Below are 20,547 nucleotides of genomic sequence, written 5' to 3'. Positions count from 1 at the left end.
CTAGAGTAATCCAACATTTCAATACACATGGCTCTCTTTAACTGAGCTTTAACTAACACATGGTTGTACCTTGCTCGTACTAACTAGCCTACAGTCTAATTTGACTTTGGAACTCAGATGCTACACATAATAAATTATTCAATACAAAGAAATACCAGTGAAGGCAATTACAATCAGAGCCCAATCAAAATAACTTTAACTGTTGAATTAATTAGTTTCAATTCCTTAGTTTAAGAGAATATAAATTGAATGCTTGGCCAGGAATCAGTCATAAAAACGGATGGCCAGTCAGGCTAGTATAGGCATAAAAGATTGTCAAGTTGTGCCTGCAACTATTCATGTTGTTGACGCTGGGCTGTATTGCTTTGGCTGAAGACTACCATTTTTGGTCAAAGGAACATTGATCCGTTTGAACTAAAATTACCCAACAACTTTATGAGCCCGAGTCACTGCAGAACTATGCCTTTGGTTTGTGGTCACAGAGCACGCCGTCCCCATGCAGCTCAGGTGGAATAAAAAGGATAGTGTGAACAGAGGCATTAGTCTACCGCTGACTTCACGTCACTGACAAGTGTGTTTATCGCTTATCAGGGCTAATTTTACCCAGCCTCAGATCGTGTTGCTGGTTGTGCACTTTTCAGGAAACAAACAATATAGGTCCCCTGGACCTAGCCACTGTCCCAAACCGCTAACTTTCGTACTTTTAAACCAAAAACCAACAGGAAGTCAATATGTCTGATATAAGCATGTTTTAAATTGCAAGTATCCTACAGACACAGCTAGCTGACTGAACTAGGGGGAGTACAGCATAGAACAATGTATTTCATAACGTTTGCTTCGGCAGGGGGGAATAAAACTCACCAAGACTTGATCCTTGCCTGGCAGATCACTAGAACCCATACAGGGTGTCCGGACACTTTCCGCCAGCCAAGCTGTTAAGTGGTGGTGGGTAACGATGGAACCAATGCAGCCTGGTCCAAACCTGATTGCAACATGGTCACGAGGAACCTTCCCTCCATCAATGGACTTTCCATTGGGTACAAGTTCAACACTGATATTGCTCATTGTCTTTGTCTCGGACAGCATGATCACACTGTTGAAGAGGGTGCCGTGTCAGAACAGACTGTTGGGGATGTCACACCTCCTCAACGGAACAACGAGTGATAAGGTTACATAAACAGGGCTCTTTTCCATTCCTGCTCTGCCAAATCTGCTGGAAACCAATGGCCTGACCACCAGTGTAGTGGACTCAAACAAAAGTTGGGCGCCTGCAATGGGGTCTTCCTCCACCCCTCCTTCACTGCTGGGTGAACGACTCATAACTCAGAGTATGAAGCACAGGAAGACCCTCTGTGCAATGAAACTAACCAGCACCACTGTTAGAAACCACCACCTTTGAAGGATGCTTATTTTGGGGCCAATTATTTAGGCTGAACAGCTGAACTCGCCCTGGCTGTCAATGAAAAGCATTCACCATTAAAAAACAACAAGGCCTCACACTTAACTCTGGATAAAAAAATAAAAAAATCAGCTTTGACACCTCCCCAAAAAGACAGCTAATGAAGTTGAGAGAAATAAAAAGTTAATACGGGGACAAGGCGGAATCCATAACAGGACACCAACAGAAAAACATTGCCTTGAAACAGCTGGTGTTTTTTTAGGTGCTAAATAAAAAATAATTCAAGCAAACTATTGGGTAACAGTAATACACATCTGTAACATTTTGGGCCTGTCCACCAGTATACTGGCAGGACCCATCATTCCATCTTTCCCCCTCCGAAAATGGATGTCGGCTGTGGAATTGGCGGGAAGCCTCTTGTACACTACAGTGCAAATTACCCATTTGACATGGCAAAACATGTCACCGCACGGATCTGCTCCACACATGACAGCAGAGCTGGAGAGCCGGGCTGTACAAGCTGTGGTCAGACTGGTCCTCAACTGGGTTAAATATGTAAAACGTACAGTAGTTGTTTGCCACCTCACCTCCACCACGAGCAAGTGCACCATTCAACATCCTGAGAAAGAAGGTTGTGTGGTGATGGAGTCGTAGGGTATTTCAGGTGCCACTCCAGCAGGGAACACCTGTACTTTGTCTATTCTGTCAAGGGTCATACTTGGCTTGCTGTCGATTCATTACCCAAATATGAAGTATTTTCTGGACTTGGGGAGCAAAATGTCCCACACTGGAATATGTTATCAACTGTGCTCAGCTGAGGCAAAATGTTGCACCGAAGTTAAGCTACTTTATTCAACTTGACTACTGGGAGGTTTCAATCATCACTTCATTTATCACCGTTATGTCATGCCAGTAAGACTGACATTGGATGCTAGAACAACAGTCCAGTACTATATAGGCATACCCCTGTCTCAAACTACAGGTGTCAGAAGTGGGATCCAAAATGACCAAAAAGAGGAAACTATCATTCTATTGAACTGATAATAAGACAGGGGCTAAAGGGTGAAAATGAAAGAGAATGGGAAAACGGTACAGGCGATGTGATACAAAACAGTGGAGAAGGACACAGACACCTCTTTCTCAACACCTCTTCTCACTTTGGAAATGCATCTGGACACATTTGAGAGCCATGTCGTGCAAAACAGATCTCAGATTCCCTTGGCTTAAGATGGTCCCTTAAGTACACTGATGGCTGAAGGATACTGCACATAACAAAACAAGAATATAATCACCCTGTGGGACCACCTTATGGGGAAATGTGGCATATTTAACACTTACGACGTTACCCACTGTTCAGAAACCAGACAGATTGAAAGGACTGTTTGTGTGAAGTTCATATCTGTGTATATGAAATTGTTGTCATTCACAAAGCCTAAAGATCATTTTGCTGCTGTACCCTGTGAGGCTACACTATATATATATAATGTCACTGAGAAGATGATTTAATCCAAAGAGAGTTACAAAACAGTGCATAAATTGAGTATGTGTGTATGTGATCCCTGCAGGAACTTAACCCATGACCTTGGTGTTGCTAGCACCACACTCCTACCAAATGTACCGGACAGTATATGAGGCATATTGTTCAATGCTATAAGATTGTCAGTCATTCCTTCGATGCCGTTCCTCTGAAGATTGTGCTTGCTTCATGTACAGACAAAAAGACACAAATCTGGCCTCGAGTGGATTTTCCAGACTTCTGTCTAAGGGTGAATATTTTCATCTTAGATTGTCCCAGTTTCCAGTCTATAAAATTATGCATCTCCCTAACCAATGCCTTGGACCCCATTTACGAGAGCATGTCTCCAGCCAAATTCATCACACAGACGTTGTGTGTTGGAGGCCGGGCTCCAGCCACTCGCGGTTCTTGATTAAAGCAGAGCAGACATGCAAGCGGTGCCGGTGACAGTCATGGACCGGGTTTCCATAGCCTGCATCTCCTTTGCATTTTACTAAAAGCTTATGTCATATTAAATAGGTTAAGCGCTGGTTTCTTGGCGTTTCAATTTTGTAACTGTAAGTAAACAACTCAAAAACTCTGAAGTCATCGATGCACTGCACTGAGAAGTACTGCGAACCTTTAATCAAATTCGGTAGTGTCTCGAAAACCTGAACAGATAGACAGTACAGTCAACAGTAGCCAAAGCTATATGCCTAGTAACTGTTTAGCCTAGCTAACCTTTCCCTTGTTAGAGAATTTAAAGAGTGAAAGAATTAAAACGTGTTTTCCTCTACTGCTATCTCCAGAGGCTCTTAGGCCTGTCTGTTAGGGTATAGCTAGCATAGCTGAGCAACATGTAAAAAGATGAGAGGACTAGTCACCAGTGAGAACGGTCTCTGCTGACAGACTGATGCTTTAAATAGCTCGGACCAACAACACAGGGGCCACTAATACAGGGCCCTCTGTCTTTAGGGAGGGTTAGGTGATTTAGATCACACAAACCCGAGAACATTGTATGCATGTTGAGTTTACTGCTACAGGGTCAGCTATACCCGTCTATGACCGAACCTCTGTGACGTTGTTGCTGAAGGCATTCTCAGAGAAGGGAAGCCAACCAGAGGTACCTTGACGACACCAGAAGTACCTCTCTTTCCATTCAAGAAAATAAGTTTAATGAGCCTAAACTCAAAATGTCAACCTCAAAACTACCTTCTCAAAAAAGCAACATTCATTACATTAATCAAAATCCTTCTATTAATCTTAAAGAGAAACACAGTTTTTCCTCATAGAATTAGAATGAAGACTAGGAAGCTTCGACTTCATGAACAGGATTGGTCTTGCACATGGCCAATCACATCCCAGTCTGGCTGAGGCTCAGCTCACACATCAAGGCCCAGGGGCCCCTGTGATACGATACTTTCCGATGCTCCTGTTGAAACGGAAACCCTCGTAAAAGTCGTCAGAGCGGCAAGAGTCAGAGGAGAAAATCTCATTAGGAAAACAAGTTAGCCTAAGCATTATCACAGCATCACCGATATTTATTTTGAATTAAACTAGGTCAAGCGTTTATACACCATCCAGTATGCTTAATCTCAGAGTAGAAGTGTTAGTGCTGATATAGGATCAGTTTAGCATTTTTGATCAGAATTAATATTTTACCTTTATTTAACTAGGCAAGTCAGTTAAGAACAAATTCTTATTTTCAATGAAGGCCTAGGAATAACTGCCTGTTCAGGGGCAGAATGACAGATTTGTACCTTGTCAGCTCGGGGGTTTGAACTTGCAACCTTCCGGTTACTAGTCCAACGCTCTAAACACTAGGCTACCCTGCCGCCACAGAATGAATATGATTATATGGATGGGGGGAGACCTGATCCTAGATCAGCTCTGCTACTCTGAGACACTTTGTGAATACAGGTAGAGTTCTCCAAACTGCTTCTAATACACAAGGACTCCAGAAATAAATGTTGTCAATTAAGATGAAATGCATTATCAAGATACTATCATTAGGGTCTATCAAGCTTTAGGATAACTTGGTAGGCCTACTGATCATAGCAGAGAAGAACCTACTGCTTCAAAATCAGTTTTCCCACAAAGAAATGGAAACAGAAGCAACTAATTGCATAACATAGGCCTACTGTAGGTACAGAGGCACTGTGGAAAGTTATAGAACAGCAGGTTGAGGAAACTTGGAAATAATAGATTTTCAAAGTGATTAATACAGTGGGGCAAAAAAGTATTTAGTCAGCCACCAATTGTGCAAGTTCTCCCACTTAAAAAGATGAGAGAGGCCTGTAATTTTCATCATAGGAAATCCAGAAAAATCACATTGTAGGATTTTTTATGAATTTATTTGCAAATTGTGGTGGAAAATAAGTATTTGGTCAATAACAAAAGTTTATCTCAATACTTTGTTATATACCCTTTGTTGGCAATGACAGAGGTCAAATGTTTTCAGTTAGTCTTCACAAGGTTTTCACACACTGTTGCTGGTATTTTGGCCCATTCCTCCATGCAGATCTCCTCTAGAGCAGTGATGTTTTGGGGCTGTTGCTGGGCAACATGGACTTTCAACTCCCTCCAAAGATTTTCTATGGGGTTGATCTGGAGACTGGCTAGGCCACTCCAGGACCTTGAAATGCTTCTCCTTCGTTGCCCGGGCGGTGTGTTCGGGATCATTGTCATGCTGAAAGACCCAGCCACGTTTCATCTTCAATGCCCTTGCTGATGGAAGGAGGTTTTCACTCAAAATCTCACGATACATGGCCCCATTCATTCTTTCCTTTACACGGATCAGTCGTCCTGGTCCCTTTGCAGAAAAACAGCCCCAAAGCATGATGTTTCCACCCCCATGCTTCACAGTAGGTATGGTGTTCTTTGGATGCAACTCAGCATTCTTTGTCCTCCAAACACGACGAGTTGAGTTTTTACAAAAAAGTTATATTTTGGTTTCATCTGACCATATGACATTCTCCCAATCTTCTTCTGGATCATCCAAATGCACTCTAGCAAACTTCAGACGGGCCTGGACATGAACTGGCTTAAGCAGGGGGACACGTCTGGCACTGCAGGATTTGAGTCCCTGGCGGTGTAGTGTGTTACTGATGGTAGGCTTTGTTACTTTGGTCCCAGCTCTCTGCAGGTCATTCACTAGGTCCCCCCGTGTGGTTCTGGGATTTTTGCTCAACGTTCTTGTGATCATTTTGATCTTGCGTGGAGCCCCAGATCAAGAAAAATCATGGAAAATCTTTGGAGGGAGTTGAAAGTCCGTGTTGCCCAGCAACAGCCCCAAAACATCACTGCTCTAGAGGAGATCTGCATGGAGGAATGGGCCAAAATACCAGCAACAGTGTGTGAAAACCTTGTGAAGACTTACAGAAAACGTTTGACCTCTGTCATTGCCAACAAAGTATTGAGATAAACTTTTGTTATTGACCAAATACTTATTTTCCACCATAATTTGCAAATTAATTCATTAAAAATCCTACAATGTGATTTTCTGGATTTTTTTCCCTCATTTTGTCTGTCATAGTTGAAGTGTACCTATGATGAGAATTACAGGCCTCTCTCATCTTTTTAAGTGGGAGAACTTGCACAATTGGTGGCTGACTAAATACTTTTTTGCCCCACTGTATATCTTCCAAATCACTGTAAACTTGCAACGTGAAATAAATAACGGGACTCTGTGAAATGTGAAGAAAACATCTGTCTCGGAGCAAAAGGAAAAACATTCCTTTAAAATACGAGCTCCTGACAGATGGTATTATTGTGAAGCCATTTGAAGGGACCATGACAGACACGTTTATAACTGCGTGCGTGTGTGTGCATATTGCTATCCTTGTGGGTACCGGAAATGTGTGTGTGTCTGTGTGTCAAGCTCTGACTGAGAGCATGTCGGACTCGGAAAGTGGGGAGAGGCGAAAGGTCATTGGAGAATTAGAGAAAAATCTCCCCTTGCTTGAGACTACCCTTTCAAATAAATGACCGTGACACACAGGCATGCAAAGTGACAGGCTACTTGACCGCCAAAATAACGATTACCCTCCGAAGAGCCAACATACCTGTCCCATATGTGCGAGGAGAGGAGTGTGACCAATTTGACTGGAGCGTGGAGCGAGTTCCCCAAAAGTTGGAGCAGCGGACTTCTCTCCCACTCCAATTTCGCTCACTTCACAAGCTCAGAACATGCCCAGCCCAGCATGCATCTGTAGTCTACTTGTGTGCTGCTACAGCTCCTTGCTTTAGCTACTGTCATGGAGTTCACTAAATATTTTCATAAAGAAACCTATGAAACACTCAGGTGGTAAATCAAGGTGACTTCAAGGTGACTTTTTCCACTTCTCCTGTCCTATTCGGTGTCCTGTGTGAATCTAAGTGTGCGTTCTCTAATTCTCTCCTTCTCTCTTTCTCTCTCTCGGAGGACCTGAGCCCTAGGACCATGCCCCAGGACTACCTGACATGATGACTCCTTGCTGTCCCCAGTCCACCTGGCTGTGCTGCTGCTCCAGTTTCAACTGTTCTGCCTTATTATTATTCGACCATGCTGATCATTTATGAACATTTGAACATCTTGGCCATGTTCTGTTATAATCTCCACCCGGCACAGCCAGAAGAGGACTGGCCATCCCACATATGCTCTCTCTAATTCTCTCTTTCTTTCTCTCTCTCGGAGGACCTGAGCCCTAGGACCATGCCCCAGGAATACCTGACATGATGACTCCTTGCTGTCCCCAGTCCACCTGACTGTGCTGCTGCTCCAGTTTCAACTGTTCTGCCTTATTATTATTCGACCATGCTGATAATTTATGAACATTTGAACATCTTGGCCATGTTCTGTTATAATCTCCACCCGGCACAGCCAGAAGAGGACTGGCCACCCCACATAGCCTGGTTCCTCTCTAGGTTTCTTCCTAGGTTTTGGCCTTTCTAGGGAGTTTTTCCTAGCCACCGTGCTTCTTCACCTGCATTGCTTGCTGTTTGGGGTTTTAGGCTGGGTTTCTGTACAGCACTTTGAGATATCAGCTGATGTACGAAGGGCTATATAAAATAAATTTGATTGATTGATTGATTGACTTCCAAAGATCAGGAGGACCAAGAGCAAGAGAGGGAGTGCGGTGATGTAGTGTCCACAACTAAAGAACCATTATGGAATCTGAAAAGACATGTATCTCGAAAGCATGATGGTGTACTTACTACGAGCACTTGCTAACGGAAAGGAATGAGGTGGGTAGCTAGCAAAGTGTCATTATAGCAAAGTATTTATAATCATCACAAATCTGATCTCGTAAAAGTTTGGTTGATTTTGGTTCTTTTATCTATAGAATATCATTGATTTTGGCACAATAGGCCTGACATATAACCTCTTTCAAGGAGCTTTCTGTTTTGATTGGGTTATTTTGCCTAAAAACCTTTCGGCCTACCTATATATTTTATTCTTTTTTTTATTTTTTACTCTGCATCCCTGCCCAGCCTGGCAAGTGGCCCAAAGGGTGTTTAGCATCCCTAGTGGCTCTGCAAGCGCAGAGAAGGTAAGAAGGCAAGCTCTCCAGGCACCATCGCATCAGCCGCAGACTCCGGCCAAGTTCGTGTTTCTAAAAGTGAATAGGCCTAAGACATTCTTCATTTTATTTACTTGTAAGTAAGTCATAGCCTTTATGCACAATTTATAGACTATAATAATTGAATACAAAGAAATGTTTAAATGCTGAGCGCTTAATGTTCATGCCAGCCTAGCGTGTCTCACTCACAAATGCTTCACCATTTATTTATTTGGAGGCTATAACCTTGAAATAATCAGCTAATAATAATAATAATAATAATATAGCCTAAATATTTCATTTTCGTTCCTTCTGAACGATGCTTCTTAGGCTCCCTGTCTGGCTCCTGACCTATTTACAGTGTTTTATGCTGTTTAATGTGACATGTAGCCTATTTGAAATGATGAGTGTTTTTTACTGTCACCTTTTAGTGTTTATTAAAATACGTTTCATTCTAATCATATGGTTTGGTTTCAATACTTCAAATCTAAATGATAGGTCCAGGTAATCACAAAATTGGTTAAACTGTGATTTTAATGAATGGAGCGAATCTGGAGCAGTGTTTTTTAGCGGGGCCGCTGTAAAGGACGTGGGGCGCCGGAGTGGAGCACAAGCATCGTTCAGTGAGCGATGAGCGGGATTTCTGACCGCACAACTTCGCACACATGCTCTGGTCCCAGTACACAACATCGCTGAGGTGCAAATTCTTTACGAGCTCAGAGACTGTACTCTTGCACATTAGAGGAACAGTTTCCAGTTATTCAGCAGAAACCACAACAACAACCACGTTGGCCTTTTTTATAAACTCCTTGAGATATGCAAGACACCTTACTTGTTTGACAAAATAATACTGGAACAATACTGTATCCACATAAGCCTTTTGCTAAATGCTTCATTCTAATAAGAGTTTGGGTGCACAGTAAGTCACACAGTCAATCTTCTGAAAAGGTCCATTTCGAAATGATAGGTTCCTGATTTCCATATGTTCTGATATACAGTACTAGATATGGGAGGTCAGTGGCTGACTGGTAAGTGGTGACAGATGTCAACTAGTTTTGGAGGACATGTGCTCTATGGCTGATAGAATGGAGTAGAGTAATAGAATGGAGTAGAGTAATAATTATATTTCTATGGTCCATGCATCAGTACAGTACCTGTCAATGAGGGTTCCAAACAGCAGCCGGATAGTCTTCCGGATGTTGTCGGTGCACAGCCAGCTCCACTGGTCCTTCATTAGCAGACACATGATGTCTAGGGCCACGTCAGCCAGGGCCGTCTCCCCCACTGTGGACAGTGCCACAAAACACACATCAAATACACACACACACACACACACACGTAAATGACACGCATGCACACACACATATGCACACTTTACAAAGTAGCCCACATTCTTGAAACAAGCACAATAAACACCATAGGTTTGAAGCCTTGTGTATGTATCACTATTTACCATGCATTAGCAATGGTCCAAAGTAAAATCATTTAGAGAAAGCAACTGCATCTCAGTTTTCAACCAAAAATACAAAATAACATTCTGGCTATGAAATATGAAAATCACAAAACACTAAAGCCTCACGTAAGAGTTGGATATCTACTGTATGTCAACATTATTGGCAAAAATTTGTCAGAGGAAATCTGTAAAAAGGAAAAAACCTATGATACACACAATGTCAAACATTGGCATGAACAAACAGTAACCTCTTGCTCCTGGACAGATTTCTCAGCATAGACAAAAAAATACCCCCAACAAATGTTTGCCAATGCTTCCCTCTAGTGGTGACATTATAGTACTGCATGGGTTTGCTGGTCACATCATTCGGGTTAACTTTTCAACCTTGAAATGTTCAGGAGTGATCTGGATGTTTCAGACCTGTCTGGTCAGTGAGAGTGAGCCAGACGGCTCACCATGAAAGTCTGGCCCACATCTGAAACGCATCTCCTTCAGACAAGACAATGAGCAGACGTTAAAACATGGAAGCCCTAGCAATTTGGATTCAATTAAAAAGGAACATGCTCATTCCAATGTCGAGTCGTGGGAGATATTGACTTCATATGGAAACTGAGATCACCATTTTTTTCACCATTCACTGGATCGGAGACATACAATAGACTGCTGGCCTTCCATGTGTGGAGATAGAAGTAAGAGGCAAGATCAGTTAGAGGACCTAAACCTTCGGTCCACATTCTAAAACACTGAATATTCATAGACCGGGCCAGAAACTGAACTTAAACCAAGTAAGAAAAGTAGCAAATCCTGTTTTTATGTACAGTAAAAAACATAATTTCACAATGAATGAGCTAGTCAAGCTCAGTCTGGAGTGGAAGATGTGGGCGGAATTGTGCTTCCCCTGACTCCACAGTCACGCCACTCTGTCCGTCTGTCTGTCCACACAGTAAGAAGCATGCATTCACGCACGTACAAACAGACACTGCCGGGATGAACAGAAAGCGGTCATAACGTAAAGATCCATTATCACAAGCCAAGATTTTTGCATGAACCTAGTTCCTGTATTGAACTAATGGGGCATTGAACAATATTGTGAGGGGTGTCATTATGTAAGTTTACGCACCCGCAACTTCTAAAATATCCACATTCTCTGCACAGTCCTTACCAGAGTCTTGAATGGATGCACCTGGTAAATTATTCCGCGTGCACCCACAGCCTCCAACTTCTCCTTTGAGGCCTGGACAGCCTTCCCTCTCAGCCTCTGCGTCACACATCACCGCTAGTTCCTGCTCCTTAATAAAGGCCTCTAGACCAGCAACCGACAGGCCGTTAAACCCCTGCAAAAAGAGAAGCATGACAAACATTCATGTGTTTAAGGATTAAAAACTCTTATAACAAAATGTCATGCAACAATCGTCACTGTAGACGAGAGACCACAGTACAGTGAAGTACTTACTGTGCTCCCCTCATCTAAGCAGTATAGCACTTTAGGCCTCATGTCAGACACATTAAGGACTGGGGTGATTTTGCTGGAGAACCTTAGCCGGGACCTGTAAACAGACACGCATATCGAACTTTATAGAAATTCATTTCACAAAATGTCATGCACATTTCATAATGAAATAATGTATACATACACACACACACACACACACACACACACACACACACACACACACACACATATCCACCTATCCATCCATCCACCCACCCACCCACACCGAGTGTACAAAACATTAAGAACAACTTCCTCATATTGAGTTGCACCCCCTTTTGCCCTCAGAACAGCCTCAATTCCTCAGGGTATGATCTCTACAAGGTGTTGAAAGCTTTCCACAGGAATGTTGGCCCATGTTGACTCCAATGCTTCCCACAGTTGTGTCAAGTTGGCTGGATGTCCTTTGGGTGGTAGATCATTCTTGATACACACGGGAAACTGTTGAGCGTGACAAACCCAGCAGCGTTGCAGTTCTTGACACACTCAAACCGGTGTGCCTGGCACCTACTACCATACCCTGTTCAAAGGCACTTCACCCTCTGAATGACACTTTACCCTCTGAATGGCACACATGCACCATCCTTGTCACAATTGTCTCAGAGGTTAAAAATCCTTCATAAACCTGTCTCCTCCTCTTCATCTACACTCATTGAAGTGGATTTAACAGGTGACATCAATAAGGGATCATAGCTTTCACCTGGTCAGTCTATGTCATTGAAAGAGCAGGTGGTCATAATGGTTTGTACACTCAGTGTATATATTCAGGGTTGGACTTGAAAAATGTAAATACAGATTACATGACAATAACTGTAATTTGTAAAATAATCCATTGGATTAATCAAATTGAATAATGTAAACTGATTACTTTTGGATTAACGCCTCGTAAGTTTATCTTGCAGAACAATCAGTTCCCTCTAAAGCTTACTGTAAGCTTCCCAGTCTAAACATTTCAAGCATATATTATGACAACATTTTGGGACGTTTTGGTGTTCAGCAGAAGTTTTTGGGGCTGTTTGAGCACACAAAATGTTGTCTTGAAGCTTGTCGAAGTTCGGTAGCCGAAGTCTTCGCCCCTTTGTCAGTGATTGGTCAACACTAGGGATTCTTCAAGGAAGTGTTGTCATTCAACGGCAGATGACTCGTTTTCATGCAAATCTTTTCGCCTGAGAAATACTGCACCAAACATCTTAGCTAGATGTACACTTGTTTGACTAAGACCTCCAAGGCAAAAACATCAACATGATTTACAAATGTATTGAGTTATCTTAGATTAATTTAGACTATTTTGAGGAAGTGTACTGGCTATATTGTTGATACAGCATCTTAAGAGGGACAAAAGCAAAGGAATTTTAACGGAGTATTCTGAGCAGACCTAGCTCTGCTAGGAGCAAACTGACCTTACATATGCAGACACCTTTACTCTGCCCACTCAACCCCAGAATCCTTGGGAAAGTGCTGGCTCAACTTTTTTATGCATCTTCTTGATGAAATGGCATCACTAAAACGTCAGTGTTACTGTCAAGTACCAGGAAAAGCTTTTCCAACACTCATTCTTTGATTTTGAAATTATTAATTATTAATTGAATTATTAATTATAGGCCTACATCCTCCCACGAAATGGTCATGTCTGGCCCACCCTTCATGTAACAGTCTGGTATGACTTCCAAGACAGACAGACAGGTAGATTTCAGTGTACTCATTTCCACTGAAACGTGAGATTTAGCAGTAAGTAGCGGTTTGTCATATCTGTCATGCCAGTTCTTGGGAAGTGAAAAGGGTGTTGACTCATCAAAAATGAACTTTATACACAAACTTTTTTGTGACTTTTTTTGTGGTGAAAAATATTTCTGTGAAACGAAACTAGGCAGATTTCAAAATAGATTAGAGCAGAAAGGAAAAGATTCCATTCCCACTGAAAGGTGACTTCTAAGCAGTGGGGCTCAAAACGGCTTTGATCTGCCATTTCTGTGTGTTTGAGGCAAACACTTACAGCCCACATCTTGATATTAGAAGAAGTAGTGCAATCAGCTGTTTTTAAGAATGTAACTGTAATCCAATTACACATTTTAAAAAATGTAATCTGGCCTGATTACAGTTACATAAACATTTTTATGTTATTACCTAATACATGTAATCCATTACTTCCAACTCTGATTCTATTATTGAGACACCATTTATTGTATTGTTCTACAGAAGGAGTTCATTTGACTTACTTGTTTTTCTTATCGGAGGAAGGCTTTCCCTCAGAGTCTCCGTCCATGTCTTCTGTAGGGCTCTGTAGCTCTGAGCGAGGAAACGCCGTCTTCAAGGTATCCACAATCTACAGAGCCATTTGTTCACACAGTTACATTCCCCTACGAATTTACTGTATTTGGACAGTGAAACAAAAGCGTTTAATTTGGCTCTATATTCCAGCATTTTGGATTTGAGATCCAATGTATTATATGAAGCGACAGTGCATAATGTCTGAGGGTATTTTCATACATATGTGTTTAACCGTTTAGAAATGAACACACTTGTTGTATTTAGTCCCCCTATTATAGTGTATTAAATTGAGTAAAAGGTTTAGTATTTTTGTCCCATATTCCTACCTCGCAATGACTATATTAAACTTGTGACTCCACAAACTTGTTGGATGCATCTGTAGTTTGTTTTGGTTGTGTTTCAGAATATTTTGTGCCCAATAGAAATGAATGGTAAATCATGTATTGTGTCATTATGGAGTGACTTTTACTGTAAATAAAATGATATGATGTTTCTGAGCACTTCTACACTGTTGTGGATGCTACCATGATTACGCATAATCGGGAATGGAACGTGAATATTGAAAAAACAGTCTAACTTCTCACCATTATCATTTACAGGGAAGGTAAAATGTTTGGGAGTGCGATATTGATGCCTGTTAAGTTCCTCACTCTCCGCATTGAGGTTTTCTCTACAGCATCTCCTTGTTTCTAATGCATACAGGCCTAGTTAATTAAAGTGATTATCAATAACACATACCTTGTCTATGTGTGATACGATGAACGGCTTCTTGACAAAGGCAATTCTTGCATCTGTATTAAGAGCAAGGAACTCCTGCATTTCTTCACTGTTGGCAGTTTCGGGTATAGCACAAAGTTGCTGAAAAATAGGGGAGATGAGTGTTAGTTTTCAAGTAACAATAAAATAACATTTTATTTGTCACATTCTTCGTAAACAACAGGTGTAGGTAGACTAACAGTGAAATGCTTGCTTTCTGTTAGTCTACACCTGTTGTTTATGAAGCACGTGATGAATAAAATAGTATTTGATTTTGTAATGTCATGAACACTATGTTAATTCATCCAAATAAATTTCACTCAGATCTACAGTTGAAGTCTGAAGTTTACATACACTTAGGTTGGAGTCATTAAAACTTGTTTTTTAATCACTCCACAAATTTCTTGTTAACAAACTATAGTTTTGACAAGTCGGTTAGGACATCTACTTTGTGCATGACACAAGTAATTTTCCAACAATTGTTTACAGACAGATTATATAACTTATAAGTCACTGTATCACAATTCCAGTGGGTCAGAAGTTTACATACACTAAGTTGACTGTGCCTTTAAACAGAAAATGATGTCATGGCTTTTGAAGCTTCTAATAGGCTAATTGACATAATTTGAGTCAATTGGAGGTGTACCTGTGGATGTATTTCAAGGCCTACCTTAAAACTCAGTGCCTCTTTGGGGAAATCTAAAGAAATCCGCCAAGACCTCAGAAACAGAATGTGTACCTCCACAAGTCTGGTTCATCATTGGGAGCAATTTCCAAACGCCTGAAGGTACCACGTTCATCTGTACAAACAATAGTATGCAAGTATAAACACCATGGGACCACGCAGCCGTCATACCGCTCAGGAAGGAGACACATTCTGTCTCCTAGAGATGAACGTACTTTGGTGCAAAAAGTGCAAATCAATCCCAGAACAACAGCAAAGGACCTTGTGAAGATGCTGGAGGAAACGGGTACAAAAGTATCTATAGCCACAGTAAAACGAGTCCTATATCAACATAACCTGAAAGGCCGCTCAGCAAGGAAGAAGCCACTGCTCTAAAACCGCCATAAAAAAGCCAAACTACGGTTTGCAACTGAACATGGGGACAAAGATTGTACTTCTTGGATAAATGTCCTCTGGTCTGATGAAATAAAAATATAACTGTTTGGCCATAATGACCATCGTTATGTTTGGAGGAAAAAGGGGGAGGCTTGCAAGCCGAAGAACACCATCCCAACCGTGAAGCACGGGGGTGGCAGCATCATGTTGTGGGGGTGCTTTGCTGCAGGAGGGACTGGTGCACTTCACAAAAAAGATGGCAATATGAGGATGAAAAATTATGTGGATATATCGAAGAAACATCTCAAGACATCAGTCAGGAAGTTAAAGCTTGGTCACAAATGGGTCTTCCAAATGGACAATGACCCCAAGCTTACTTTAAAAGTTGTGAAAAATGGCTTAAGAACAACAAAGTCAAGGTATTGGAGTGGCCATCACAAAGCCCTGACCTCAATCCCATAGAAAACTTGTGGGCTGAACTGAAAAAGTGTGTGCGAGCAAGGAGGCCTACAAACCTGACTCAGTTACACCAGCTCTGTCAGGAGGAATGGGCCAAAATTCATCCAACTTATTGTGGGAAGCTTGTGGAAGGCTACCCGAAACACTTGACCCAAGTTAAACAATTTAAAGGCAATTCTACCAAATGCTAATTGAGTGTATGTACACTTATGACCCACTGGGAATGTGATGAAAGAAGTAAAAGCTGAAATAAATCCTTCTCTCTACTATTATTCTGACATTTCACATTCTAAAATAAAGTGATGATCCTAACTGACCTAAGACAGGGAATCTTTACTAGGATTAAATGTCAGGAATTGTGAAAAACTGAGTTTACATGTATTTGGCTAAGGTGTATGTAAACTTCCGACTTCAACTGTATATGGCAATGAGAAATATTACATTAAAGTGTATAATACATGCAGTTTACAAAGTACAAAATGAACAAAAACATTTTGTTTTAATTCCCAAGGCTTGAGTTAAGATGTTACCAACCTTGAGGAAAGTCTCGAGCAGCCCTTTCCTGGCCTCAACTTTGTCACTGTCCATGTTACCAAACGGCAAGTCTGGAAATATTTTCTTTGGTCCTTTCACATCTAAACCATATTAGTGAGATCAGTTAGAAGCTGTAAGAAAGACACCCAGTCTAGTTCCACATGACACATGGAACTAAAACGCCTGAAAACGCCTGTCATTGTTCAGATAACAATACTCACTTTTGATGAGTTTTCGCAAGTCTGATTTCTCCTCCAAGCGGGTCTGTAGGTTGAGAAACTCACTATATCGCCGGTTGACCGTGTGATAGGCAACTGGCTGGATAGACCCTGGGATATTAGAGTCCATTGCTGTTTCATACTGAAAGACATATGTTATAGCACAAAACAAACTAGATTAATATAGACAAAAATAACCCCGAAACTTCCCTTTCCACTACTTACCTTTTCTTTCCTCTACTCAGTGTTCTGGCCTTAAAACCAACACACCTCATCAATGATCAGAATAAGTTGTTTTAGCAGCGTATATGACACATATGTAACCTAGCATATTCAAACCACCAACATGTAATGTTCTGCATACTGTTCTCCAAACATTAAACAAATTCACCTTGCAATAATAACTCACCTTGACCGTGTAGAGAGTGTACGGGTGCGAGCCGGTGCCACGGTGCTCCTTGGCCGTGATGGTCCCGGGGATTCGAAGGTTCTGGATGATGATTGGGCCTTCGGGGCTGCTGAGGGGCTCGAAGCTGAAGGAGGGCAGGGGAGCCATGGGGGAGGAGGTCTGCAGAGGGCCACTCACCGACGCCGTTAGCCCGTTGGAGTGGCAGCCCACCGCCAGGTCTACGCTCAGTAGCTCTCTCTCTGGGCTAGTGCCGCTGTCCCTCATCTCCAGGTCCTGGAGGCTGCTGAAACTCGAGGGAACGTCCTCGGTCGTGGTGCACAACACGTTAGCGAAGGCTTCGGGGTGATCCTGTTGTTCAGAGACCAGGACTTTGGGGGAGGAAGTGACCTCGGCTAGACCAGGGTAAACCCGGAGGTCATCTTCCAGATCCATGACGCTGCTGATGTCAGTGGGCGTGGCACACTCTCGAAACCGGTCCGACAGCGCTTCCTCTGCACCAATCAGAACCAGGGACTCCATTGAGCTCCTCTTGAAATCTGTCAGAGGAGAGTCCAGGTCTGAGTCGGTCTCTTGGTAGAACGGGTTGGATTTGACTGGTCTCAGGTAGTCCATTGGGCAGATACCAATGTACTGTCTAGCCTGTCGAGGCTCTTCTTCCTCTATATTATTCTGAGGGCAGTACAATTCTGCCGAGTCGATGATATCGTAAGCAGCCAACTCGGGTGTGGCAGCCTCTGTGTCGTTAGGTGTTTCTGATAGGATCCTTAAGGGTAAAGAGCAAGGGACCTGAACGTCTTGCTGGGGCTGATCCTGCTCTAAGACAGTGAGATGTGGCAGTGATGGTGTTTTTGGTGGTTCTGAGGCTTTGGGGGCTTGCATACTTGACTTGGTGAAAATGGAAACGATTAACAGGTTCAGCCAGTCTGGATCCGATAGTTTCGTAATGAAGGGGAGAAGGACATTGCACGTGATGAGCTCTCCGACCACAAACCTTCCCGTTCGGGTTTCCAGGTGAGGCAGTGGGACAAGGACATGCAGCAGCAGGTCAACAATAGCCCTGGCGTAGTTCACCTCCATGGCCGAGCTCTTCACAGCAGGGTGAGGTGTGCAGACCCGGGAGTATGCTTTCCAGAGGCTGTTCTCTCCATCCGGTTGCCTCTTCAGCTCGGCCATGACTTCTTTGGCTCTCAGGTAGCTCTGAAGGTGGCCGCCACACAGGTCCAAAACCCTCTGGGTCAGGACCTTCCTGTCCACTCTTCTTGACCGATTCTTCAGCTCCATCGCCATGGAGTACATGGCACTTTGCACCTCGACCTCAAAGTGCCGCTCCGAGGACACTATGCAGTACCAGGAGGACACAAAGTCTCTGATTATCTTGCGCACGGTGGTCTGTATCTCGTGGTCTAGCTGCCGCTCACTCTCAGGCAAAGGAGGGACCCTTTCCAATGTGATGAACCGCTCTAGGTGAACAACTCTGTTGGAGTCCAGGACAGCCTGAGATCCCAGCCAGCCTCCCATGACCACCAGGAGGCTGGTGAAGACACACAGCAGCCATACATTCACCAGTAAATGGAAGAGAATCAGCCATGTCAGAAGAGCTCCAAAGCCCAGTAGGCTCCTCTGACCCAGTAGCTCCGCCATGGTCCACTGAATTGGGCCAACAGTCTCGGACTGAGTGTGAGACATGGTTCTTCATATGACTTTTATATTCAGTGTCTACAAAAAATTTATAACATAAGTAACGTTAGATTCCTTTTACATTATCTACCTGGCAACACAGACATAGCTAGTGAATTTATTATCTGTGATGAACTAAATTTCTTCTCTGAAACCTACAGGAATTCTTGCCTGGTTAGCTGAGTAGCTCTGGCTAGTAGCAGCCAGTGGAGTGGACCTAGCTAACGTTAGCTACTGTACTAAACTAACTAACGTTAGCTTGTTGCCATGTAAAAGTGACAATCCACATAGCTAGCTTCATCTAACGATTTTGTAATGACACATTGACTTTACAATTAACTGATGATATATTATTGATATGATGAGATGTCTGGTTATTCATGGTGGGGGTGGGAAGCTACTGTTAGTTTGCTAGCCGGGTCGTCTTTCCTTTCGTTAGCTTGCTACAGTAACGTTAGCTAGCTAGCCAAGCTAAATTACCCTTGCTAAATTTACCTTCGTCAAATGTACCCCTAGCTTGATGTTCCGGAAAGTACGACAAGTAAAATGATACAAGCAGTCATGGCAACTGTATCACTTGCAAGAAGCTGGCAACGTCTTGTTTTCTTTTTTTGACAGCTCCATCAGTTTGTTTACTTCCCGTATCTCTTGACCAGGGTTGCCAGGTCTACAAAATTCTAGTCAATGACGTCTCAAAACTGATGCAAATTTTTCTCTCCACAGCAAGAGAGTTGCCACATTAATCCAATAAACCCTTTTTCCATAACGCTATGGAGCGAATTAAGGAATGTCGACGTAATTTGTAACTGCGTAGGCTAAAATGCAAAGGCTGGTTTTCCATCCAAATAAGAATTATTCCGAGTTTAAATATACAGTACCAGTCAAAAGTTTGAACAAGCCTTCTCATTCAAGGGTTTTTCTTCGTTTGTACTATTTTCTACATTGTAGAATAATAGTGAAAACATCAACAATATGAAATAACACATATGGAATCATGTAGTAACTGAAAAGGTGTTAAACAAATCCAAATATATTTCATATTTGAGATTCTTCAAAGTAGCCACCCTTTGCCTTGATGACAGCGTTGCACACTCTTGTTATTCTCTCAGCCAGCTTCATGAGGAATGCTTTTCCAACAGTCTTTAAGGAGTTCCCACAAATGCTAAGCACTTGTTGGCTGCTTTGCCTTCACTCTGAGGTCCAACTCATCCCAAACCATCTCAATTGGGTTAAGGTCGACCCCCTTTAAGGGATCCTTGAAGAACCTGTTGACCTTGGGGTTCATTTTTTAACTAAACCCCCGCATAACAATAGAACAATAATTTAGTTGTCAGTGTTCTTCATGATTTTAGTGGCAAAGCAGAATAAAAAATCAAAATAATGAGGTAAACTCCCAGCAGAGCCCCAAGTCCAATTGGTATATCCTCTTCCGTGTTGAAGTAAATGTTTTGATGTTCTCCGTATCCATAGCCAGAATGATTATGCAGTGCATGGTGATCTAACTGGTTTCCTGTTATATCATCAGAGGTGTAGGGAGGGGCTGAAGTCTGTAAATCCAAAAAGTAGTAATTATACAGATGTTTAACAAAACATGCACACGACAGTATTCATACCTTGGTTTTTGTGGTAAATGTGGATGAAAAAAAACTGTTTTGATAATGGTTTTCATACACATACCTTGTCCATAATGTAGAGGCCTATGTGATTTTCATTGAATAGGTAAGGGAGGAGGACGGCGTGTGATCTGCATAACATACCAATACCAATTGATATACCTTTGTATGCTT

The 20,547-nt window shown here is 42.3% G+C and overlaps 1 protein-coding gene across 2 annotated transcripts in view; it reads right to left on the bottom strand.

Moving 5' to 3' along the window:
- The window catches only part of snx19b (sorting nexin 19b), a 36,099-nt gene extending 16,528 nt beyond the window's left edge, over window positions 1-19,571 (bottom strand). The window contains exons 1-9 of one of the 2 annotated variants that reach the window (XM_021582284.2): window positions 19,256-19,565; window positions 17,084-18,799; window positions 16,678-16,816; window positions 16,457-16,557; window positions 14,386-14,505; window positions 13,596-13,702; window positions 11,341-11,434; window positions 11,050-11,221; window positions 9,589-9,718 (exon numbers count right to left, since the gene is read on the bottom strand). In XM_021582284.2, coding sequence (XP_021437959.2) covers window positions 9,589-9,718; window positions 11,050-11,221; window positions 11,341-11,434; window positions 13,596-13,702; window positions 14,386-14,505; window positions 16,457-16,557; window positions 16,678-16,816; window positions 17,084-18,769 — 2,549 coding nt within the window. In that variant the 5' untranslated portion in view covers window positions 18,770-18,799; window positions 19,256-19,565. The other variant, XM_036961909.1, reaches the window with a different exon arrangement.
- Between the last annotated feature and the right edge of the window lie 976 nt (window positions 19,572-20,547).

Source organism: Oncorhynchus mykiss, chromosome 24 (genome assembly GCF_013265735.2).
Source record: "Oncorhynchus mykiss isolate Arlee chromosome 24, USDA_OmykA_1.1, whole genome shotgun sequence".
Taxonomy (NCBI): Eukaryota; Metazoa; Chordata; class Actinopteri; order Salmoniformes; family Salmonidae; genus Oncorhynchus; species Oncorhynchus mykiss.
The sequence above is the reverse complement of the archived record's forward strand: the minus strand, read 5'-3'. Positions and strand labels throughout refer to the sequence as shown.